Source organism: Streptopelia decaocto, assembly GCF_964273445.1.
Source record: "Streptopelia decaocto genome assembly, chromosome: 1".
NCBI lineage: Eukaryota > Metazoa > Chordata > Aves > Columbiformes > Columbidae > Streptopelia > Streptopelia decaocto.
In genome coordinates this window covers 106,625,896-106,652,519 of record NC_138663.1, presented here as the reverse complement: position 1 = coordinate 106,652,519, position 26,624 = coordinate 106,625,896, and the positions used below count along the sequence as shown (strand labels likewise).

General features: G+C 36.9%; 1 protein-coding gene across 1 annotated transcript in view; it reads right to left on the bottom strand.

Annotated features, from left to right (window-relative positions):
* The window catches only part of CNKSR2 (connector enhancer of kinase suppressor of Ras 2), a gene marked incomplete at both ends in the record, with an annotated part of 179,934 nt that overhangs the window by 114,517 nt on the left and 38,793 nt on the right, over nt 1–26,624 (bottom strand). Inside the window, 4 exons of the mRNA XM_082076285.1 lie at nt 673–741; nt 5,377–5,436; nt 11,740–11,859; nt 22,891–22,932. Coding sequence (XP_081932411.1) covers nt 673–741; nt 5,377–5,436; nt 11,740–11,859; nt 22,891–22,932 — 291 coding nt within the window. The remainder of the gene's footprint in view (nt 1–672; nt 742–5,376; nt 5,437–11,739; nt 11,860–22,890; nt 22,933–26,624) is intronic.

The following is a 26,624-nucleotide window of genomic DNA, read 5'->3' as shown; positions in this document are numbered from 1 at the left end:
TCTGTTACCAAGCCTTACCTTAGAAAAAGTAATTTTAACAGTTCACCTTTCCTAAATAAAATCACCAGGAACTAACATGCATCTGTTCACACAAAGAGCAGTTTGTATGGTATTCATTTTCTTGCCTATCTGAAAGATTTGTTTCATCTTACCTTTCCAAGTTTAAAAAACTGCATTTAAGTTAAACACTAGACACACTAAGGGAACTAGACACTATGTGTTCACTAGACACACTATGGGAACTTCACATGCTTTTGTTCTTGAAAATCATGTTCTACACATTCCAGTAGGTTGGGAAAGTTGTAAGTTTTCCAGCTTCCAGGAAGTAGTCTTGCTCTTAAACCAACAAGGGCACAACATTTCCAACTCCCTGCATCCCTTCAACCCAAACCTTCTATTACACTAAAACAAACTGTTTATTTTTAGAGCACGGATAAGCAGAAAACACCCTAACATACTGCCCAAGCAACAGCTATTTAGCCTAACTTGATACTTCCATGATACTCAGAGAATCAGGACTTAAGAACTATGTGGTTTCAGAAGAGAAAAGGAAATTTTAGATGTTAGAATAAATAATGACTTATAAGAATACATTCTTCTACACATCTCTACACACGCTGATGTGCCATGACACCTCTATCTCCAATTGACACAGAATATAATTATACATACCACAGTTTGGTGGTTAACTTGAATGACTTCATCCCCAGCATGGATTTTCTTGCACCGATCTGCAGGTGACTGAATTTAAAATAAAAGAGATGATAAAGAATACAGCTCTTACTGGTCATCATCTCTGTTTCAGCAGTATGATTGCTAAGCTATGTAAATCAGGTTTGATAATGACATTCTACCATGAAATTAAGAATTAAAGGAATATTTAATAAATCAGTTCATTGTTGTTGGAGAAAAATAATCTGTACTATTATACACAATACAATCAAATGTTAAGAAAGGTATGAATACTTTTTTTATTAAAGGGTAACCAAGTCCTAAGGATTCCTTTTTCATTTCATTCTGCCAAGATTGCTTTAATCTGCCTGACATCCCTTAAGCCTTGAAAGTCAACCTCTGGCTGCATTTTGAACCTACCAAGACTAACTGGCAATGCTCATAAACAAATTTCACAACATTGCGTTTTTTATTCTACAATGTTGCAGACAGCCTCAGTAAACTTCTGTTCTTCAAAGGGTACACAAAGAAAGAAAATTAGGTTAGGTACCAGCTAGGGAGGTCATATAAGCTACATGGTAACTTAGTTTCTGGGTCAGTATTAGCCGAAAGAAATGCAAACAGCATCAAAATCCTATGAAGACCACACTTTCAAAAAAAGTTTTGCTTGTTGCTTTTGCCTCAAAAAAAACCCCCCAAAACAAACAACTCACAAATAAACCCCTCAACAACAAAAACTCCAAACAAAAAATCTCAACCCTCCCCCATAAAGTGACATCCTCCCCAAAATTTCCCTTTTTCTGTCTTCTATATTTACAGCAGACCAAGTGTTTTCTGAGGGAAACACGCCCATTTTTAGAGGAAAATAAGTGTCAATGCTTTGATTTTTCTCTCAGTACTGTGGTTGCCAGCCTATGAAGGCTCTTAATCAACTTAAATGTAGAAGGTGAGACTGACAGTTTGAAAAAAATCGAGTTGCTCAGGGATAGGTTTCCAAAAAGCTGCTATGAATTTTACAGAAAGGAACAAAATTAAATTCCTTTTCAGCTGATATAACAGGTTGTCTAGAGAATACTCTCCAGGTCTGAAATGTGGACTGTTCGTAATAACCTATGTACCACACCCCCCTCCAAAATATATGTCCCATAGCTATGCCATGACTTCCTAGTACAACTGCATGTAATTCATGGCCTACATTAAGGACAGTGTTTAAATGGAAGATATCCGAGAGAAACATGCGGCTGAAGTAAGGGTGGCTCATCACTCAGTCCTAGAAGACATTGCTTAGAATATCCTAAATCAACTTGGGCTGGTAGAAGTGTAATTTTACATACATAAAGAACGGCAGCCTTGACTTTTTGGCACTACTTCAGCATCAAAGGTGTAAGTTGAGTGACTTGGGGAAAACTTTTAACACGGGTGATTATGTCCTAATTATCTATCTTGTGCCTGAAATTTCACTATTCACACTTATTCATACCTCGAACAACCTTTATAATCCTCATATGTAATACTGCTATTTTAGTTCAGATGTAGTTACACCTAAGACTTTCAAAATGTAAATACGTCGTTACCCTTGAACTCTACAGGACTTTATTACAATACAAACTTTCTCTTGTATTGACTTCAGCACTAGCAGCTTGAATCTTGACAAAACAGGTATTTTGTGTAGCAGTTTGCCAAGCCAGTAAAATATGATCTGAGAATCTTCAAATTGGAAAAGTCTACTTTAAAAAAAAAAAATAAATAAAAAATCATTGCAATTATGCCTCAAATACACTGCAAGGTGAGATTAAAAAAAAAAAAGTTTACAACTCTAGTTGCAACTCTAGTTCCTTATCACTTTTTCCTCCCAAGAAAAGTGTACAGACCTTGCTGTAAAGAAGTGGCATCCTTTATGATCACTATTTAAGGAAAACAGAGGAAAATTGACAAGCTACTTCTTTTTTTTTAGATGCATATGCTGATCATTAAGTAAAAGACCCATTCATTAAGTCCTTCTAGGAGGAACAAAATGTGTCACGTGACAACTATATCTTCAGTAGCTGGTAATTTGGCTCAACAGAGCCTTGAACAACAGATAGAAGTACCTGTCACTGAGGTTCACACATCGATACCATACAAGCTATTCAAAATCTGCTTAGAATTTATTCTTCCAAACAGATTTAATTTTGTACTTCAGGCTAAATGTTGTCTTTGTCCCATTCTTCCACTATACCATGCTGTCTGAAAGACCAGCTTATATCCCCTGGAGCACATTGGTTGCATGTCCAGAGTGGAGATTTTGGTGTTATTTCTTCTGAAATGCCTCCCTTCCCTGAGATCTAAGGGCATCCTGCAAACACAACCAGTGCACAGTAAGTGGAGACACTGGGAGCATCCCCTTCGAAGTTACACTCATGCTGGAGATGTACTGCATACTATTACTTTAGAAAATGCTCTTTTATGTTGGAAAACCAAATTATAAAATGGACTTACTTGAAGAATATGTTTGGTTTGTGAATTAAAATAATCTCTCCAACACAGTCTGAAAGGGCTACTCAACAAGAAAGATGTCATCTCTTGCTGGACCAATGCACCCTTTAGAATTGTTACTTCCAAACAAAAAGGAGAAGATGTGAACCAGAAAGCTCATCTTGCTCTAATGCTACAGGACCACCAGAGAGAAGCTCTTATGGGGCAGTGACCTGCGAGGAACGCTGCTCTCCCACAGTTCAGGTTTCAGAGTTCAGCTGCTTTGAACTGCAGGGCTGATGTGCTGGGAGAGATGACGACTCATGCTGTATAGCAAGTGCCAAACTCTAATGGGCTTTGTAGCTGGACATCAAATACCTCAAATGGCAAACAGAAAAAGCAGAACTGTGGTTACAAAAACTACTTTGTCATGTTAATGTGGCTAACACTGCCGTGCTACTGTATTTATTAAAAACACAAGTGCTTCTTTATGATCTTTGAGGAAAGTGTCATACAAAAAGTCTGCCAATGTCTCACTTGGAGGAGCAGAATTGGAAAGAAAAAGGCCACAAAATTTTGTTCAAAAGGAGGAGAATTTGATTCCTTACTGTTTCCTTGAAGTTAAATTGCATTGTGATAGTAAACATGTCAACATCATGTCTCTCCTCCTATCTATTAGAATTTTTTTTGTTTGTTTGTTTTTTGTTAAAGGAAGCAGCTAGCAACTGTGTGTTTAAAAGCAGGAGACACTTTTTTTTTTTAAGGCATTACTTGTTTTCATAAATGCTTTAACAGGTTTTTCCCTAGATAGCAGACTGCGGTTTCTTGGCCTGCTGTGAATACCTCCTGGATGTTACAGTGAGTGAAATAGTCAGTAACGAAAGCAGAAAAATCATCACGACGGAAGCTTCTTGATGTGGCTTTCAATTATACTCATGAATCACAAAAGATAAGAGTTTTGAGGGAACGCATTAAGATTTTATTTTTATCTTTGCCCCTGGGAAATTAAATCCAATATTAGTAAGTCATGGAGAGAAATGGTTCTTTTTAATCTGAGAGAAATTCAACTGTAAAAGCCATTCTCTTTCATGTTTTGTAGATTAAGCTCAGCTATGGCTCTGTTGCTTTTGTTCAGTTTTGCTAATTTTGCTGGTGATATCTGTAGCTGTAGGTCTGACTCCCTAGAATTTTGATTTCAAGGTTGAAATTCCTTGCGTTTTCCCTATTTTGAGACAGGTGGCAATCACAGAAGCTCTACAACAGAGATTATCTGCCAGGTATAACCCAGGGATATTCTGCCCACAGCAGAAGAAAAAAGAAAGAAGAGAGGCTATCAGATTGTAGTTCCTATGAAGGGATGAACATTCCTATTTTATTGAGATGTTAACAGAACCTCACTGCAGATCAGAGGCAGTAGCTATAAATACCATGTAGGTAGGTTGCACTTCCCACAGTATGACACAGTAGCAGGATAAAACAAACATTTCTGACAGATTCGTTTTAAGAAAATGCCATCAAAATCTTTGAAAGGAATTGCCTTAACTATTATGGAACAGTTCAGTGTTGTACAGCGTCTTGTTCCATGCTCATTGAAGATTATGGATAGAAGTCTTTTCCCCCAAAATGATAATTTTGCTCATTTCCTCACAGACAGCCAGTTGTCTAACCATGGTGTACAAGGAAAAGAGGTTGTATTTCAAAGGCAGTTGAAAAACAATCTATTATGTTTTGCTTGCTGTTTAATACCTTCCTTGAGAATTAGTACACTGGTAATAAGTGTTCCTTTCTATAGGCATTATTCAGAAGTTCATGCAGAAATACATAGTTATTTGTCATCATGAAGAGATGTCCTCATTTCCATGCATTTATTTATTACCAAATAAAGCTTGATAGATGGAAAATATAAAAGCTGTTTGTCTAATACTGCAGCAAACTCCAGCATATCAGCCGATACATAATAAAGACATTTATCTTTTATTCACAGAGCAAGGTAACTCCAAGACAGCTACTTCCTATCTGGATGAAGAACAAATCAAAACTGATTCCCCTGGTCCTCAACTGGGAACAACTCCTTCAGTTCTGGGGTAAACAATCACAAGCGTTTCTGCTGCCCAACATGCTATTGTTCTTCAACAGCCAACTAGCACACTTTTGCAAGCAAAATGTAGTCTATAGCAAAGGGAAAGCATAAACCACAGGTAAGGTCAAAAAGGCTTCCAGGCCTGAACATACAGTATTAACAATACTTACATTTTCTGTTGTTCCAGTAATTACATGGAGACCATCATATGTTGATTTAATGTACATACCCTAAGAAAAAGACATTATGGGAAAGAATTTTTAAAGTGTTTCACAAACCATCACCATCCAAATATAACTTGCATATCTCAAAACGAAAAGGTTTTTTTTCTTTCTTTCTTTTTTCAAGATTTTTTTGACTTTTAATACATGCCACGAGGAATTCATCTCTGCATAGGAAAGTGCTTTCTGATACACTTAGAAAACAACAGCCCAATTGATTCTGGCCCTAGTTAAAAACAGCAAACTAAAACTTTTACTGCAGTCATCTCCATAAAAACTCCCCAGTTTTTTTAATATACTCCTTCGAGTACAAATATAACAACACCTGATAACAAAAAGAAACAGAATTACAAACTGCCTTAGGATGATCGATACTTCCACTTTGCTTTGGAAGCCACAGAAGACTTTAAAAGATCTGGAATCTCTGGTAGGCGATGCTGCAAACAAAACTTTCAAACTGATAACCAATGCTCTGAAGTGTGCCTGCAAAATGGCTCTAAGACTTTCTGACAGACTTACTCATCTCAGTGAAAAAGTCAGCTATAAAACTCAATCATGGAAACGTAAACATCAACTTCGTTAGCTATCCCGCTTCCTTCAAAAATATGTGGGAAATGAGGGATGCCCTGTGAATAGACAGAAGTTCCTGCATGAGTAGTCTGAGACAGTGTCAGACTTTTCATCTATTGACGATTCAAACATTTTAACAGTATCCACTAAGACAGTGAGAGAAGAAAAATGAGATAATTGGCATACACTGATCATTCAACAAACTTCTGAGGAGTCTGCTTTCCCCCAAATGTTTCACATTAACATTATTTCCATAACCTACTTTTTTTAAATCAGAGTGCCACAAAGAAGTCTGTTCCTAGCTGAGGAATAGGGTGTACTCACTAGTGATTAAGTATGCTAAAGAGGCAAAGAAGACGTATCAGGTTGGACCAACCCAATCTGGGATTAGAACTCACAGACATTTTGGTCATGGGAACAAAGTAGTAACCCCCACTTAACAAAGTAGAAGATATCCACACTGGAAAAAAAAAAAAGGACTTTACAGGTTTCTCCGGAGAGGGGGCTCAAAACTAAACTCTTATTTTGCTCTGCACAATATGTAGCAGTAATGACATCAAATCCATTTGTTGCGTTGAGCTGTCACAGCTAGAAGAGAACAAAGCAAGAACCTGCTTGTTACTACACAGATAGGAGGCCTCTAGCATTATTCTTCTACTTCCAAGTCCTACATGCACCTTCAGTAATTTCTCCATTCATTGGCTTTATGCATGTAATTTCCTCCTTACTTCAGTTATCGCAAATATAGAATAGCAATTTCTTACACATTTATCCTCACAACACCCCTGTGAGGTAGGGAAACACTAATACACACACTTTTTACAGACAGGATAATGAGCCACATAAGAAGCTGAGACACACTGGTTATTTGGTACTTGTAGCTACCCCAAAACAATAAAAACCAGGGCCTAATACCCTCTCAGGATCTGGATCTAAGTGGCCTAACCATACATGCTGTGACATGGAAAGAACTGAAACCGTGGTGATTTCACAGTGGCAGGAACTGAATCAGGTCCCCACACAGCGCAATTTCTGAAGAAAGTCACGTCTTTCCTTTTATTGACAGCGAGTTACTGCTTTCAACTTAAAAAGTCTGGATGAAAGCAGAGGATAAAGCTTCACACTTAATGGTCACACAATGTTTAGTTTTGTGCAAAGCATTATTCTGAAGGATAGTAAGGTCATCCAAGTATGCTATCATGGTGGAGTGCAATTCACATCGATCTAGTATTTCCAGAAATGTAAAAGACTTCAAAGAAACAAAAGAGGAGAAAGAATTTTTGCAGAATTTTCTTTAAAGGCTAAGATCAATATTTTGCACACATTAGGAAAGAGAGGGAAGCTGTAAAAGAAAAGAAAAATATTTTTATTCCATGTGTGCAAAATTAATAAATGTTATACTAGTGCTATGACACATTGATTTTGCAAGAGCCATCATAATTCTGTTTACAAAAGAGTTTTTAAATGGGGAGAGGTAAGATTTTGCAACAGAAAGATGAGTACTGTTTCACTCACTTTCCTCCAGGCCTTGTTTTAAGTGACCGATATATGGGAAATAGTACAGAGAAGAGATTGTTTCTGGCCTATTGTTTGATCTCCAATTGAAATAAGAACACTGTAGACATTTACAACGTTTCCACTCTCTGCCTCCTTGTGGCTGCACAATGTCAACAGTACTTTTGGTGATGAAGAATACAGGTGAGATTAGTGTCTGTGCTCTTCACTTGTACTGAAACAATCTGGCAGATACACATCTTAGATACCCAAAGGTAATGCCGTGGATGGAAAAGAGAAGATACTAGCTCCATTTTATCACACATGTAACTGAACTTTTACTTTTTCACTGTGACATCATCTTAATGGAGTCCCCCAAAGTCACACATGCCTCTTTAACCCCAAACAGTTCTCAGAACCCTGTTCATAATTGTTTCCTAGCTCCTCCATTATTTCACATCAAATAACTCATGAGAAATAGTAGGAACAGTAGCACACTGGATTCCTGGGAAATGCTTTCTAGCTAGGCAGCCAGCAGTGCACCTTTAACCAGCTGCCACACTCTGCTGCATCTATGACTGTATTTCATGAGTATTTTTCCACATGACAGGCTCATTTTGTGTTTGCTTCAGCAGGCAAGAAATAACCCAGAACAGTCACTCTCATGTTCTGGTGGGTTCACCTTTACAGTTCTAAATCTAGCAAGCCAGGTGAAGAGCTGCTACTTGAAATCTTACCAGGGTATCTGAACTGACTAGGGTTAAATGACTATATGAACAGGAAAAAAATGAAATTCAGGATTAACCCTTGCAACAGTTCTCTGATATTCTGTTCTATATAAAAAAAAATAGAAAGGGACTGTTAAAGAAAAAATTCCCAAGGAAAAATGGTAGCTATAGCTTGGTTACCTGCCTTTTTTTCCTAACAAAATGAATACAGTATCACGTTTCTTTACTAAATACAATCACTGTTTTCAGCCAAGCAGCAATATTTTTAAATCTGTTTCCTGATAAAAGGTACTATCTAAGCTAGTCAATTTTGTTTCTTTCTAGAATGTCAATAGTGTAAAAACACACAAAATTAAATTCTGCTTAATGATACAGATAACTTCCAAGTCCTCAAAAAAAAGAAGTGACTACTCATGGGAACATGCTGGTGATTGCAAAGCTAGCCACATTAAACCATTTTAGAGCTATTTAGAAGAATTTTCTACTCTGACAACTCCCTTTTCACTCCACAACTACTGCAGGCCATATCTCTTCCTGCAGCAACGCTCACTGGAGAACACATGTATGTAGCCAGTCCAGTAACCAGACCTGGGCAACAGACCATGGATAGAGGAAAGAAAAAACAAAGAAAAAAAAAAAAAAAAAAAAAAAAGGAAAAATAAAAAAGGGGGAAAAAAGCAATACCAAAACCCACCCACCCATAACATTGCTTTACACAGTACACAAGGGTTTCCCCATATCTCACCCCAACAACATTTTCTGCTTGCCAAGTCATTAAATCTGTTCTTTTCATAGGTATTAACCGGTTTTAATATCTAAAAGACATTGTAAACCCTGTAACACAATTATCTTTTCCTTCTGCATTAAAGTATTAGACTGGCAATTTATATTTACCTCTGACTGATACTTACATTTTCACAAAAAAGGTCAAACACAGTAGAGGAAATATTTGTGCTGATGAAAACATCCTGATAAGGCTCCAACGCATTTTAAGTTGTAAAACCTCCAATCGTTTTCTGAATTCCGTCTTGTATTTACCACGTGAGTTTAGGGAAATAGCATTGTTTTCCAACCTTTTCATTTCCTTCTCTCCTCCTTTTCCTTTTCTCCCCCGATCTACTTTAGCTTCTCAGATATTAAATTTGAGACATGTTTGATATTCTGTTTATGTTAGGTGATAAAAAAAAACACCCTTCCCAGTTAGCAGCCATCCTTATCCTTTTCCCTCTACTTGAAGTCTTTCCATCATTAAAGAAGATTTTATTTAGTGATCAGTAGAGTTGGCACAGAGCTCTCATGTGGGTCAAAAATGTAGAAGAAAGGTGACAATAATCCATTTTTCTATCTCCATCTTTGCACAAATCCTGGAAGAAGGTCCAGAAGTTATTGAGCTTCGCATTCATCCCAGTGCTCCTGATGTGCAGAAGATACTCACAACTCCAAGCTCCACCATCAATTCTTAAATGGACACACTTTGCACTCAACAGTAAGGTATTGATATGCATTTGCTGTATCTTAATTGAAAGATTTAGTTTAAAAAACAAACAAAAAAAAAGCTGAACAACCCAAAAGCAAAGCTTTCATACAGAGCACCAAGAGCTCTGTACAAAGACGATCTGTTAGTAAGACTAGCACTGTAACAATTTGAGAGGTATGATTACCCTTCTGGTACAAATATATCACCCTTGGTTCCTGCTCTGGAGAGCTCACAATCTAGAGGGCACAGCACAATAGAGAGGCAACAGAATAGCGGCATACAGGCTAGGCTGAAGGGAAAAAATGACCATATCAAAATAGCATTGTATCCTTCTAAGGCTTGTATACTGCACAGTTGGAATTTTCCACTTTTTAAAAATACATATAATAATTTTCATGACAATGACATGGTAGTCCTCAATCAGCATGAAGACCCTGTTCAGCTGGTACACAGACACATATTGAAAGAAAAAAAACCCTGCCTTAAGAGCTTCCAGTTTAAACAGACAAGACAGACGGAAGGTATCAAACAGAGGGAGAGAGCGGGAAGAGATTCTCTATCTGATCAGCTAGCCAGCAGGAACAGACCCATAAAACACAGTCTTATTTACAAAAACACTGCTCAACATTTCTCAGTCACCGGGGGTTGACACCACCCTACAGAAAGACTCAAATGAGGAGAAAAAAAAAAAAAAAAAAAAAAAAAAAAAAAAAAAAAAAAAAAAAAAAAATCACAGCCACAACACAGAAAGGAAAATAAAGAAGAGCTCAGATAAAAATGGACAGAACTTCAAAAAAAAGGTGGCTGTGAGAAAGGGGAAAAATATTCTACCATTACAGCAGAACATAGGATTTTGAAAAGTTGACTGCAGTGAGCTGGTGGAAGAGATAAAATTACAGGAGAAAGAGAGGGAGGAGAGAATCTGCGAAAAGCTGAAATCTTGGAGGACTAGTTTGAAATGGATTCAGAGATAAAAAGAAAGCCAGTAGAGGAAGGGAAAACAAACAGCAGACTAAAACAAAGGATGGGGCAGTATTTACTCATCCAAATGTCTGTTTTTTTCTCATATTTTAATTGTGATTTGCCAAAAGAGCGGAAAATTAATTTAGAGTATAACTGCCCTAAATACCTTTGCATACCAAATTTGTCAAAAACTAAACAAAACCAAAACCCCAAACCCAACAACCAACACACAAACCAAAATACTCTCCAAAACTACACCATCCAACTTCAAAAACCTGCTGCAAAGAGCACAGCAGTAGCCTTTCTTATTCAATAAAATGATATGATCATAGACTTGGTCAGAAGTTGCAAAAGCTATTTCATTTGGCAAAAAAAATGGTTAACTGTATTCTGATCACTTTCTACTACGTCCAAGGATAGTGGGAAGAGACATTATTAGTGATGTAAAGCTATAGAGCCCAGTTGTCACCAGGTTGGTATTTTCCATGCAGTGGGTGTTGGATACTTAAGTAAACAAAAGATCAATGGTCAAGTCTTGAACAACAAACATGAGATGGCTGCACTGAGCCTTTAAAAGCACCTGATTAAGCATGCAGAGTTCTTGCTATAAAATTCAATAATCTACTTCTGTACTTCTGCTGTAGAATCCTTGAATAACTTATAAAATAGCTTTATATCCCAGAGATACTATGAAGCATATTCCAGAATTTGACAGGTTTTGTGCATAAGCCCACGCAAACTTCTTGGTTGAGTTGATCTTAGTAATTTAAATCCCTTCAGACTTCAAGATCCTAGAACAATCTGAACCATTTTTCAGAAGCTGGTATAAATGGCAAGAACTTCTTACTCATTTCTTCCTGTTCACTAAACTCTTTGTATACATCGCTCAGCCTTACAAAACACTTCCTTGCTGTTCCAGCTATGTGGAAAACCAAACTAGCATGAGAAATCAAACTATTTTGAGACTTTAAAATGAAAAAAAGGCAAAGATGTCCTATTCCTTTCCATATACACAACTTATTTTCAAAAAATCACTTTCTCATCCTGGATGATGGGTTTGATTAACTGCGTACTTCTTACCAGCCCTTCACTTGGCTTGATGTTTGTAAGCTGGATCACTTCAAGGTGAGCAGACTGGGAAACCAGCGGATCAGAAGAGAGCGAGATAATGTGATCACAGACGCCAGAGAGAGTTTTACACTAGGAAGAATATAAGAAAAGAAAATGTCACAATAAGCATACTATTGCTAACTATTTGCATATCAACCTACAATTTAAAGCACTGCATTTTGAAAATACATATTAAATCACATTGTTGAATCTACAAAGGAATGAAGGAGGAGTGGGAAAGGCCTCAGTCAGCAGCACAGTACAAAATCTGTTTTTGGTGATGACCCCAAAGTGACAGAGCATCAGACCAGGGAAGAACAAGAGACAAATGCTTTTGCATCTGAGCAGAGAGAGAAGGGCCAGCGTGAGCTGCTCCCATGCACTCCCAGGGTTCAGTTCCCACCCGAGCTGTGCTTGGGCAGGCAGGGAGCAGGCATGTGGGGAGCTCCAGCCCCCACTCTCTCCCCACATCTTCTGCAAAGACAGTAAGTGCCCCCAAGCCCCAATAATTTCTGTTGAATGTGCAGATGTTCAGCATAGATGAAAATCGGGCTCCTAATGATGACGGTTAAATCCCATTAACTCTGAAGTTTATGCTATGCTCATAAAACATGCTAATTGACTTTGGATGGAGTTTCTCATGTTCTACTGCTACCAAGCACGATTTATTATTGCAGACATGAAGACTACAATACATAACCCCTTCTTGATTGGATAATTCTTAAACCAGTTATCCTTGGCAGCATCTTCACAGCAAGATGGAAATAAAAAAGTTTCTAAAAAGGCTGGGACTGTCAAATGGGTACTGTGTATCTCCTTATCTCTCACTCCCTGAACATCCTCTTCTCAGAAGAAGGGAAGCTGCGATTTTTTCCTATCATTCTGTCATATTTCTGTAAGCAAGTGGATTTGAGAGCTTGAATGTTTTCCGTAAAGTCCCCTTTCAGCAATTAAAACTGATTTCTTGGTTCAGGTTTCCAAATGTGTGTTTTGTCAGCAAATTCAGGGATTAGGACATTTTTCTTGTCCCAAAACTGTGGGTACCTCCAAAAACAATTAAGAAGCAGCTTAACTGTGCTCAGTTTCAAAAGATGAAGGCAAACCAGTCTCCTCAAATGACTGAGACACAACTGCACAGGACTGCTGCATCCACCACTCTTCCAAGATTGCAAAGTATAGTTCTTAAGGTAAAAAATCTCTACAACAATTCTACAGAAAAAATAATATAAAACTGGATGTAACCTCCTTACCAAATCACCATTACAATTCCAAGTGCCAAACTACAAATATATCATGTAAAAAGGAAAGTTGAAAAATTTAAGTGATAAAAGCAAAACAAAAATTCAGTGACAGTGAAATCTTAATCCTGTTACCAACCATTATGCTGGGATTTCCTCTTATTTAAGTTATTTACAAACAGTTGGAAGTTTAAGCTTGTATATGGCTTATTTTATTGAATAATAATGTTTCAGACTAAATAAAGAAATCAACCAAATGGAATATATGAGAAGATTTATTTTATCAACATGACCTGCTACCAGAGAGAATATTACCTTCAAGCATAGACACACTCACACAAACACACACCCCTCCTACCCCTTCTGCTTTATCTGTATTTAATGATGCAGAATTATTATTGAAAAAAGGAAGTCAAGTAATGGGAACCCTTAACCCTGTTATGGGGTTAAGAAATATATATGGGATTAAGTGCTTTACCTGAATCAGGAAGAAGTGAAAAAGTGAACTTTATTGCAAAATTGGGGTTTTTTTATAGCTTTTTGGACACATGAAAATTTGAGCTGACATTTATTAAATGTAAAATTGATTTTGAATTCCATAATAAAAATGAAAGTGCAGATTCACTGTTTGTTTAGCGTCTTTAATATAATCTTCACATGTTATTTGTATTTTCATTCCTTTTGTAACTGCACTGACAATTATTGAAAAATTACTTTTAGAAAATTACAGAACACTCAGGTCTCCACAGGTAAAGTGAATAGACCTACATTATAAATCCTTCTCTGGTGATGAAAACTGAGTTTTTCATATCTCTTTAGAAATGTGTTCACCCACCTATTCCTCCTACTAATCTCTTCTAAAACTACCAAGTTTATGGGGTCCTTAGCAGTTTCAGAGAAGCTTCTATTCACAATGAATTAATGTATGATTTTTTCCCTCTTATTCCTAACTGTTGCATTGCAGAGGGATGCCAAAACACACAGGAGTGTTCCTACCACAAGATATGCCATTTAAAGTTCACAGATGTGGCTCCTCATTCAAAAAAAAGTCCTCAGCTGCCCTGACAGATGATGGGGAAAGGAGGGGAGTGAGGCAAGTCCAGGATATGGCACGGAACAGAAGCCTAAGCTGAGATGCATAAATGGCTCCCTGGAGCAGCTGCTTTCCCTCTGCTTCTCCAAGAGAGGGGTATAGACAGTCTACACAGCAAGCCTATGGTGATCAGCATTCCAACACAGTTACATGGGTTGCAATCATAAAACAAGGTAGTGTGAATATTCTGGAAAAGGAGCTCTGGGAGTATCAGATGCCAAAGTCACTGAGTTCCTATGATATTAAAAAAAAAAAATTAAAAAAATCCACCATATACTTCTATGCATTTCTAAAATATTATTGTCTTCTGGGTCTTGCAGCTTTCTTTCCATCTTAGTTATTCATACTGCCGTCCAACAGCATGATACCATGCCCATTCTAAGCACAGTAAATGAGCCACAGCAAAGTCCCTTGAGAAGACCCTATGATGAGAGGATGCTCTTTCATATTAAGGATTCAAATTCTCTGACCTTTCCAAAATGTAAACATTCATTCGGCATGTGGGGATGCATATATAACTGTCTTTCTAGAAAAGTGATACCTAGGGGCAAAACTCTCCTATATCATTAGAAAATCTTTTCCACTTCATGAGTACTCAGTCCTCAGTAGGATAAAGACAAAAACTGAATACTGAGAACTTTTAAAGCTCCATTAAATGTTATCAGGTTTATTACAGAAAAAGAAAACAGAAGGTGCAGAAAAGTAAAAAGAGAAGTTCTTGAATTACTTCTCAGTTTCTGACCAACAGAATTGGCTCTTTTTATCTAACAGAGCACTAGTGGACCAACATGTCATGAATTAAATGCACCCATAAAGAATGTTTCTCAGAAACAGTAACTCTGGATGATCACAACATTGCCTGCTTAGCAATTATGGAATAGTTCTGTCCAGTCAACTCATTGCATTAAAACGTGTTTTGCTCTCATTGTAAGAATTGTCCTTTCCTTTGGAGGGGAAAGCATGTTTGCTGTAGGATGATTTTGAATTTAAGCCTCACTGCTATTGCATAGCAAACTGGCATATTCACGTTGCCTGGACTTCCAAGGAATGACTAGCTAATTTGTTTTTAATTAAACTACTCATCTAATTTCAAAATACTATGCATTTCATTTCATTTTTTTTCTTCCAGCATAATTTCAAGACAAAACAAAAGCAGTGCCAATGTGATAATGAACTACTATGAGTATGGGAACAAAAAGCAATTTTTTTAGACAACAGGCTTGGGTTCTGCCCAACAATCCAAAACTTTCAGCTGCTACAAGATAATATTTAACAACTCCTTTAGTTTTCTTCTGAAAGTATAAGAACCCTGTTCATATTAGAATATTTACAGAATTTTAGAAGGTTCCCTTAACTATTATACATTTAAATTATTTTGGTGAAATACTTGTTGATTAAAGAGCTGGACTGTAAGTAGGATCAAGTGTCTTTTGGGTTTGTGTGAAAGGCATATTTTCACAAACTCTGAGCTTGGCCAGAGCCAGGACAGCAAGGGGCCCACTCATACACAGGTATCCTCTCCCTGCTGCACACACAGGGTACACGGGTTCTCACTGCAAACAGAGCCTGACACAGCCAAAGTAATGCCTTTTTCCTTGCCTTTACTCTCAAAATATCCCATTCACGGTTTGTGGGTTGTTTCCTTGTGTGTGCCTGTGTCTGTGGAGGATGGGAGAAGTATTGGGGAACTTCAGCCCCAGAAGCATATTGGAGCTTGGAAGGCTCTGAGAACACCTTCATAGGGTACAGCTTTTCCAGTTTATGACAGTTTAACCAGTGGCTCTGAATGCAGTTACTGTCCAGTTCCTGCCCAGGTTACTGCTGTTTACTTCATCGGCCAAGGCTTTTTAATATATCAACCAGTATAAAGCAGCACATAAGACAAAACAGCCTTTTCACCAGGAACATGCTTCCTCCCCATTAGGCCTCTATATGAAAAAAGACCTTGGACCTATTCAGCGGATCAGGACCTCCCGTGGCAAAGATGCCCCCAAACGGCACAGGAATGAGGCTAGTTTAATAGAGGCAACATGCTACTGTATTTAGAAAGTTCCCAAATAAAACACTTTTAACTTCTCTATGCTCCTCTTCCTAAACAGGTCACACTGTGGCTCATCAGGTTACTCCCTTATTCATTCAAAAAACCTCCCTGCCTAAATCTAAAGTTATGTTCGATGCTACTTTACTTTTAGCTTGACTTATTTTTCCTAAGCTCCCCGGGGCTTCACTGGAGCTTTCACCTTTGCATATGCAAAGCCAATTTGACAAGTTATACAGGTGCAAAAAATACACAGGTGGGGGTATTATAATTGTTTTATTATTATTTATTAACAAAAAGTTTTAAAATTATTATTATATTTAAGGGAAAGTAACAGACTGACATAAAGTTTTGCACATGGGCTATTCAATTAATTTGAGTGGAAGAAAAGCACACAAACAGTGCACTTTTGCTACTCATTTTGTTCCAAACAATTGATGAAGGCATTCTTTTTTAGCATAAGTATTCAGTACAAGCTGTATCACAGACATGAATTTTAGTTTCACTAAAATTGGATGACAGTACAACTCACCTTTTCTCTCAAATGGTAGTTACCTTTTGTTATTTTGTAAAACTACATGCCTGTTTATGAAAACATTGTTAACGGGATCAGGATGCTTTATCTTCTATAACTGTTGATTCCCCACTGCAATGCAGTACTAGCTACAGTAAGACACACAGAAAGATGAGCATCCAATTGCTCCTGCAAAATCAGCAGGCATTAAAAATGCTCAACCTTTCTCAAGCTGCACTCAGCTTCCAGCACGCAAGACATCTGAACAAAGGAAAAGGATTTGGCCAGGCCAAAAACAAAAGTTATCAAAGTCTTAGAGAAATACAACAGATTATTACATTTTCTCCTTTTGTCACTATAAGCCTTACAGCGATTACTGCAGTTCTCTTTTGCAGTAAACTCATCACTTCAGTAACAAATTCTGCTTTCTATTCAGTGACGAACTTATAATTGCAGATTGAAGCTATACCTCAGTCTTTATGTGCAAAACTAAATGATTCAAAGGAGGATGAAAAACATCACTACACAGCATTTAGTTGGTTGGTAGAAATTCAAGGGGAAACATTTTCTTTCATTCAGTAGGCAACTACTTTACAGCCCAGAGTGTGAAGAATGAAAGCAAATACTTTCTACTGGTATCTTTGGACTGTAGTGTACCCATTTCTAATAGATTTTCCACAATTGCTCTTTCTTTCAGCCAGGGGGACAAGGACCTAAAGGTGACTAAATAAGATTTGCGTCTGTTCTGATTCCCTGTGGCTGCTTCAATTTGTGCTGGCAAAATGCAGGAGCGTGGAAGCTCAGAGGGACACAGCTGGTTTCAGAGGCCTCCGTGGCCTTCCCTCAAACTGTTCATCCCTTTTCTGCTCAATACAGGCAGTTCTAGGATCGCAAAACATTCCTGGTCAAGCAAACAGACTTGTGTTTGTTCCTGTCCTTAATTTTACCCAGGCTGGCGACCAAGCTTAAATCTATCTTGCCAAGTATTTGCAACACTGAAGCATCCTGGCTTGAACACATTCCCAGGGCCGAGGACAAGAAAAGTACCAGCCTCTCCCATCAGCTCTCTCACCTATATAATTTGAATGATGGACAGGATACCAATAAGACACATGGACATTCAGGGCTAAAAGTAAGGAAAAAAAAAAGTCTTGCTAATGTTCTGTTTAATCTGTTAGGAAAAAAAAGGAGCTCGGTTAGTTACAACTGACCAAGATGAAGCAACTTGCTACATGAGCATTCAGGATGTAGTCTAACTAGTTAGCTTAAGCCAAACAAAATAATTATTAATCAATTGATTTTAGTCAAAACATTTGTTGTACTGTAGGAAATACATCAATAACTCCAGTAATCTTAGAACAAACTTCGCCTGGACTTGCATTTATATATAAATGAAGTTTAAACACTGAACCTAATATTATTTTGATGCAAGAGAGGCTTCTGTTAGAGTTAAGTTTGCTGGGCCGAATTTGCAAGGTATAGCCCGTTGAAAGGAAGCAGGTGGTTACTTCTTTTTTTTTCTTTAATAAGACTATCAAAATGATACCTTTAACAATGTATCTGTAACAAATATTCAAATACAGTGGGCAGGAGTGGATTATCATCACAGTGGTATCTGCAAGGCTTGTAGCAAAAGGAGAATGTTCTGATCCATTACTTGTTCTTTTCTTTTTCAATTTAGTAACTTTTTACATTTAAATAGCTTGTATTTCAAAAACTTCTCAATATTAATTTCACTCTGTGGTTCTACTTTCTGTGATTTTCCAACTCAATAAAACTATTTTTTTGGGTAGGAAAAGCAGCATAATTTTAGGAAAACACTCTTTTTAATATATATAATTAAACTAAGAAGAAAAGACAGTTAAAACTTATTATTAATCTGATTGGTGCTCAGATTCTACTTTCCAAGAATTAGTCCTTCTTGAATTGTTCTCACTTTAATACTCTACTACTTCACATGGATTAATCTGAACTAGATATTTCCATCATATACAGCCCTGAGCAGGTCGATGGAATCAATGAATTATTCTTCAAAGATTTTAAACCTCCATTCAGACTTTAGCAATAATTAACTTACAACTCTCCAAATAAGCAGAACTGATACCCTTTTAAGATGAGCAGCTTTCCATACATTTTATCATCTGAAGTTAAATACATATAAAGATTCTAAATATAAACTAGGGAGAGCATACTAATTTCCAAATTTGAAGCAAACACCACACCTACTGCTAATACTTTCATATTTAGGCTCACTGTATTTTAAAGCCTGTTCTTCTTAAGTTATCATTTTCTATTGCCATCTCCTTCTGTTGGTATTATTATCTGGTGATATTTACTTCTGCTTGCATTAATTTATTATTACAATTATTATTATTTAATAATATTGCATTGCTTACTGAGCAACAGGCAACCTGGAGAAAACATACTGAAAAATGAAGTGGCAGAAATATTATTAATTTCTCTATATTCAAGAATATTTCCAAAGCATCAACATTTTCATGAGCAAAAACCAGCATATTATTCCTGTATGGTTTTATGCTTCTTATTCCACAGAAAGCAAGGGTTTCTGTAAACAAATTCATAGCAAAAAAAAAACCACTTCAAAAATACAGTTGTCTTTAAAATAATTGTTTCAACACACCTGCAATTCTAGGGCATAAAATTATAGAAGAGTCTTTTCTTTCCCCGACTCTGCAATTCCATTTTGAAGAAATCAGCAAGTTGAAGTAGGTAATTTCTTCTTAAAATCTGATTGGTTTTCCATAAGACTTTTTTCCTTTAGATCCATTTTATGTGTTTAGTTGAATAATACAGATTAGTTTACTACTTAAACTAATATTGTGAGTGACAATCAAAATGCTTTTATAAAGCATTTGAAACTTGAATTGCTTGGAGTAAACAAGCATATTGATTTCTTGAATGTAAACTGAAGCTATACAGCTCTGTCTCCACAGAATATTATTTCTTAAACATATCAGTGATATCTAAAAGGCTAACATCAGAATAAGTTCAGTGACATCAAAACATACTATTTATGGACAAGGTGATTCAGCAGTCTTTCCACATGAACACCACTGCCATCTCTGAAAGAAAGATGGTATTCATTTGCTTTTCAAAAGAAATTACTGCCATTAGGATATGAGCACATTAACTATTTTTTGGCCTTAACTAATTAAAGCAAACCAATCCATCATTTAATTGAGGATCTTGCCTTTGGTGAGGGATATTGACTACTCCACCAGGCTTCAGAGGAAAGCAGTGACAGGCTAACTTTGGAAGTATCCAAGCATGCACTTCAATAGCAGCAGAGTGGTCTCCCACTTGTTCCCACATACCCTGTTGACCCCCTCCAGTTTGGCACAAAGTAGGCTCGCTCCAGGGGGAAACGGAGCCGCATCCCCACAGGTGATTTGCGCATACAGAGCTCCAGACCCTGAACCATGGCACATGAGTTCAAAATAACAATTTGAGCCAGGTGAACAATGGAGGTGTCCAACCCAGAACACAGGTTCAACCTGAAGTAAACCACTGGACCACCAAAAGGTAACGCAGACAAAAACCAGCAACTTTGATCCAGTGATCTGCTCCTAAGGTGGTAAATTTATTGTTGTCCTAAAGGACAAGGGTACATAAATGCCACTTATTTTATTTTCATTTCTTTAGCTGTAGTTCTTTTAGGATCTCTTAAAATTTGCCTTCAGTCCTTAGTGGGAACAATACCTTGCAACAAGGATTTCCTTAGGCTAATTGCATGAATTACTAATCAGTTGTAAGTCATTGCCTTTCGCTTTTGTGGGGAACCTTCTTTTATGTGTCATGAAGAGAATGGTATGCGAAATCATGTGGGATGAGACCATCATTTTGAATTAAAATTCCTCTCTAAGTCATCCCAACAACCATAGCTATATGTTGGTATCTGAGCATTCAAAGGCAGCTGGATATGATGCCGGCCAGACATTACTTCTCTTACCTCCAGGACTGCACGTGATTTGCAGATGGGAAATGTGCTCAGAAAATGGACTTGTAATAGCTTGGTCTTCTAATTTATTTTCTCTGGAATATCTGTGTACATATAGTCTTCTCCCAATCTTTCCTAGTTCTTCCAGCATTCCTCATTGAAAATTCTTTCTATGGCTTTACCAAAATGTACTACTAGTCTTTCTATATCAGATAATCTTCTTTTTAACATTCACCTCCAAATTTACTGGATGCACAGTCTATAGCAGAAGATTTAAATTCTTAATTCCCCTCTAGAGCATCTTTGATCTAGTTTGTACTCATGCATTCACATATTGTTATCTCGCAAGGTATCTAGCATCCTCTCTTCTTTGACACTGGCATAAAAATACCATGCACTCTCCCAAGACCTTAGTATCAGTAGGCTCTTCCCCCTCTTTTATTAATCTGTTAGATTACTTTTCCCAGATTGTCCAACGGGCTAAAGTCACAGCACCTTTTTCTGTCTTCCAAGGAAAGAGGTTAGAGGGAACCATGACTTCCTTCAATTCAAATTCTATCATCAGCCTCTTCTGCTGAATTTGTAAAATGCTCCCTTTCCAATTCAAAATGTGATTTCAAGTCCCAACCTTTAATTATTCAATCACATATTTATCTCTTTCCTCAATTGTGTTTGGTCAGCTTTTGCCCCATGAAATCCCATCCATCAGTTGAAATGTAACGTGGTCAGAAATAATCCAAGTTACGTGTAATACATGCAGCCATTTTTAATCCTAGGCTTCAGTAAAACATTCAACACTCTATTCATATTTCCTTGGAAGCTTAAGCACTAATTGTAGAAGCCAATTAAGCTCTCCACAATAATACATATGTACACCTGTCACCACAATGAAGTTACTGTGGATTAAAGAAATAAGCCTATATGAGTCTGAATGATATGAGATCATTTTTTAAACCTGTTTCAAATTTGTGAACTTGCATATCTTAGATGAATCCTTCTGTTGAAGACTATATTAACTGATGTTTCATCAGCTCTAAACACTACTGGCTCCCTTTACAATCCTTTTTTGCTAATTCGTAAAAAATATATACCGTATATAGCAGATGTCAGAACTCTTGGCTCTTACAGTAGAAAACTAGCATGTATTGAAAAACAGGCTATATATAATGATTTCAACCTTACAGCGCTTCAACTTTTTTGAAGATTATGCAATTAAAAACTTCATTACTTAAACACTTGCAGAGATCAGCCTAATGAAGATGATGATGTCAGCCCACTAAAATTGCTAGTCCTTTGTGTCCCACAGGGGAAAAAGATCAGTGAAACTTAAAAATACAAGGAAACATTTTATTCCCCATCACTGTGAAATCAAAGCATCAATAGCTTACAGAATTCAGCTTGTCAAACATTTTATACTGGACCACTGGAGAAAAACAAAAAAAGTTCACCTTTTAAAATAAAGAAATACAGTATATTCTTGCTTAAGCTCTGATAATAAGGAAAGTAAGATATCAAAACCTACCTAAATGTGAAATACAGTGAACAAATGAAACCAATTCATTACTCACTCCTAGAAAGAATGTCTTTGTCTCTAGCTTTTAGAAACAAGGTGCAGGTTAACTTGATACTCACTAAACTACAGTCACAACAAGAAATGCAATTTAATATCTAAAACTTAGATGCAGTTTTCAGACAAACTTTAGTCAAGGTTTTGACTCTCCATCCACCAAAATACCAGCCTTTCAAACTCATCCTGTGTTCTGATGCCATGGTGATTTTCACCTGCTTTATTTATTATCAATAGCACTACAGGTTCTGGTAATAGACCATTTTATTTATGCTAAGAATTCAAAAGGGAAATATTGCATTAATTTTCCTATCACTAGGCTAGCTCAATGCTTATGAGGAATAAAGCTGTATAAATTAAGCTACGTCACTAACATAAATATATATGATTTCACAGGAGCCTAGTGAACAGCTCTCTTGGGAAAAAAAAGAGGCATTATTCAAAATAATTCTTCTGACCATGATACAATTAACAGATGGGCCTGAGCCAGACAGACACAAGCCCTTCCAAAGCTCCTGGCTTCTCATATGCCAAGTTCAGCTTCCATAACATCATTACTTATTCACAAGTTGTTTAAAACATTCACTCAGTCATACTCAGAGTAGTTCATTATCACATTGGCACTGCATCGGAAGAGTCCAAAACACACACATATATAATTCTATCTGGTCTATACAAATATATTTATCGATAGAAATCCAAATACTACTTACCACATGAAGAATTTTATTCTCTGTTTCATATACTGTGCAATCCTGAAAAAGTAAAGCAGAAAAGGCAGGTTAAGTTGATCCAGTCATTTACCTTTCCTGGATTTATCCTTAAAAAATTTAATTAAATTCAACTGAAAAGACTTTAGGATGAAGCAAAAGATTTCAAAGTCTCAAACAGAATGGAAAGACTCATGTAACTGAAGTGTGAAGCCACCACAGAAAGGAAATACTGGTAAATGTTTATATTTATTCACTAGTTCTTGTTTCCCTCCCTGAGACAGATAATGATCTTCCTCTACTGTTTTGGCACATACCAGCCAGTTACATATTTGCTAGACAAGTGCCTTCGAACAGCAGTCCCTGACCATGGACAAGAATGACCCACTTCTAGTGGTAACACTGAAAAATAGACATACCAGCAATAGTCTTAAGTAACAAAGAAAGAAAACTAAGCCGAACAATTCCTGCTGAGCTGAACTGCACTGCTGTGTTTGTACACCCTGCCAGAGAAGGAAACTCTGGGAAGAAGGAGAAGAGAAAAGGGAACCACTGGAAGGAAGAAAAGGGAACCCCTGATTGTTTATAACACTCCATGCAATGGGAAGGAAGACAAATGATGGAAACAGGATACAAAGGAAGCTCGAGTCAGACCATCTTAGGACATAACAGCCTGCCGGGGACTGCATGCACGTTGTTGGCACCTTATGCAGCATGTGAGGTAGTTTCTATAAGCAAGACTAACAGATGGGAGGCTGGGGGTTATGAAAGTTTTGCTGACAGATCAAAACCACAGTGAACATAGAGAAATGGATTTAGTAAGACAGAGAGCACATGAAATAAAACCAACATTGGTGAAAGAACTACTCTTTGCTAAGTTCATCACATGCTCTAGCTTTGTGGTAATTAGTGCAATCTCTGTTTAGAACAGATGCTTTATATCCTACCTAATAACCCACATGAAAAATGTGACTAAGTTTTCATGTTTTAAGTCTCATTTTTAAATCAGTTTATCCTCTTAAAAATTTACTGTTATATGCAACCTCTTTTTTTTTTTTTTTTTAATTAACTTTTAATCCATGAAATGCTTCTACTGTTACTCGGGCAAGAAAAGCCAATGTGTCCTTAAGCTTTATGTACAGCAACCTATGCAGAAGCAGCAGGTTGATCAGGGAATATTTTCCTAATAACAGCTGTTGGCATTCAAGAAACATTTGCCAGTAAGTACAGCCAGAAAGAAAATCTAACACGTTTAATTATATGCAGACATCAATGAAGTATTTGCAATCTTAGTAGCAAAACACACATTTCATTGTTCTATGTGGGAGGGCATGTAACATTTTCAATCTGGATACATCTATGTTCTGCATGAATCATTTTGCAAAAATAGCAGGAAGGGATTGTAACATTTAAGTTGGAGAAGAAAAAAAAGTGCTTTCAAGCAGATATAATTATTTAATTGGTAATACGAAGAGTTTACTATAAGTTTAAACATTCAGCTTAAAGAGGATACTATTCGAGAAGTCTCACTACTAAGGGAAGAAGGACTCGAGGTTCTTAAATGCTGTAGAGGTTTATTACAATGAACAAACCAGTGAATAACAGAGAAACACTCCTACATCTTTCACATGAAACTTCCACATAATCATGAAGAAAGCTAAAGAAATATGCTTATTTCTGACAAAGCAAGCATCTATATGAAAAAATTAAATATTTCTGAATCTAAAATATTTCTGAATCTAGAAAAGACAGTAAAGCAAGTGGAAAACTTCTCAGGCATCCAGTCTATGTATAGGGGCAGGTTGCCTCACCCTTACATTCTCTCTTCAACACATAATTCCCTACAAATGCAGGGTCTGGGAAGATTAATTGCTAAATGAGTTAATCATATAGCAAACAGGTGATTGTTGATGCTACATCTTCATATTCAGGCAAGAGAAAAATTAACAGTTCAGTAAAACACAAAAGACAGAAAAACTGGAGGAGAACAAACACAATGCTTAGGTAAAAAAACAATTCCAAAATATACTTTTTCCATACATGAATGACATCCAAATAAACACAATCCAAGCATGAGCTCAGGGAAATGGGCAGGAATGCAAAGATCAATGCCAGCACAGCCCTGAAGTCTAGGATTCAAAGAAACCTAGAAAAGGTCAATAACCTGATCCCTGCATCATTGCAAGCTCATTTTAACTCCCTGCAGCCTCCCCTAGGGATGAGGGCTGAGACTGCTTCCAAACGATCCCAAGAGCAAAATCTGCATGTCACTTTCTTTCATAGTGAACAGTTTATTTCCCCTTAGATTTTTAAAGTCATTTCACTGCTTTGTGCTCTAGCTTTAAGCAAGCACTGAGGATAACTGTGCCCACTCTACTCAAATATCCCTTAGGTAGAATGAAAAGCTGAATGCTTATTACTGGGGGCCTTTACCATTTTCAATTATTGCTTTTTCATACCCATTTCATTTCAACTAAAAGAGATTAAAGCACTTGAGAACTATTAAAAAGAACTATTAAAAAGAGTCACTAACTATGCAATTAGAAATAAATTTGTATTCTTAATAGCATACCACCCACAGCTGGAGAACCTGTCTTCTTTCCATAACTAGACTACAAGCCCATATCTTACTCCTGAAAGATCTTCTTAAATATCTGTTTAGCCACAGTGTCAAAACATTGCAATTAAGGTAAGAAACAGAACCCAAGCAAGTTCAACATCAACTTTTTTTCTACTTTAGAAAAGCAAGAACACACAAAAAAATTTGCAACCACGCTTTACTCCTACACAAACTGACAATTTGACATTCACTTAGTGAAACAATACTGTGATTACCCCGGAACTGAAATACAGATACAATAAGGGGGAGATATTTTACTTTTACTTGTTTGTTCTCTGAACTTCACACATATATTCACAGATAAACTATAACTAAAGATAGGCCATATGATCTTCTTCTAACCAAACAAACAAACCTTCAGCTCAAAAAACATAAGGTTATCTTCTAAATGCATATTATTTCCTAAAAGATTCATAACACAGATTGCTAATAAAGCAACAAAAGCAGCTCTGCATTAATTTATACTTCCTGAAGATGTAGTCAACTATTGGCCATTAGCCAGTTTCAGATAGGAAAATGGGACAACCTCATCTGCAAAGAAAGAAAAATAAAAAGGGAATATGATAGAACAACTTAATTACTAATATCAGATTTTCATAGTCACTCTTTCCAGCTGTGCCTCACGCATCAAAAACAGTAAAAGTGACCTTTCTGTAGGCAGCCGGAACTAGGCTAAGATCCTAAAAAAACAAGAAACATGAGGTCCAAAACTGGAAGAAACAGAAAAAAATGCAGTAAGGGAGAAAGATAAGAGCAGCAAGGACAAACTACAACAATCAGGAAGAGGGTTCTTCTGCACTTTCAATCCCAGTAAAATTTTAAGACTAGCAAGATCTATGCTACGCTACAACTGAGAGGCATCACTTCTATTTCTTCCAGAACTTCAGACCTTCATGATCACAATTCTGCTTTACTTCTACAAAAATGACAAGTCTTATCTGCAAAAATCCTATCATATTGTCATAAGCAATAATTACTAAAGAAACTTAAATTAAACGTACTGACTGAGACAGCACTGACTGGTGACAATGCTGTAGAATATTTGCATCTCATCCCACCCTGCCTCAGACGTTACTAGAACATATAAAATACAAATATATGTGGATTTTATTTTTCA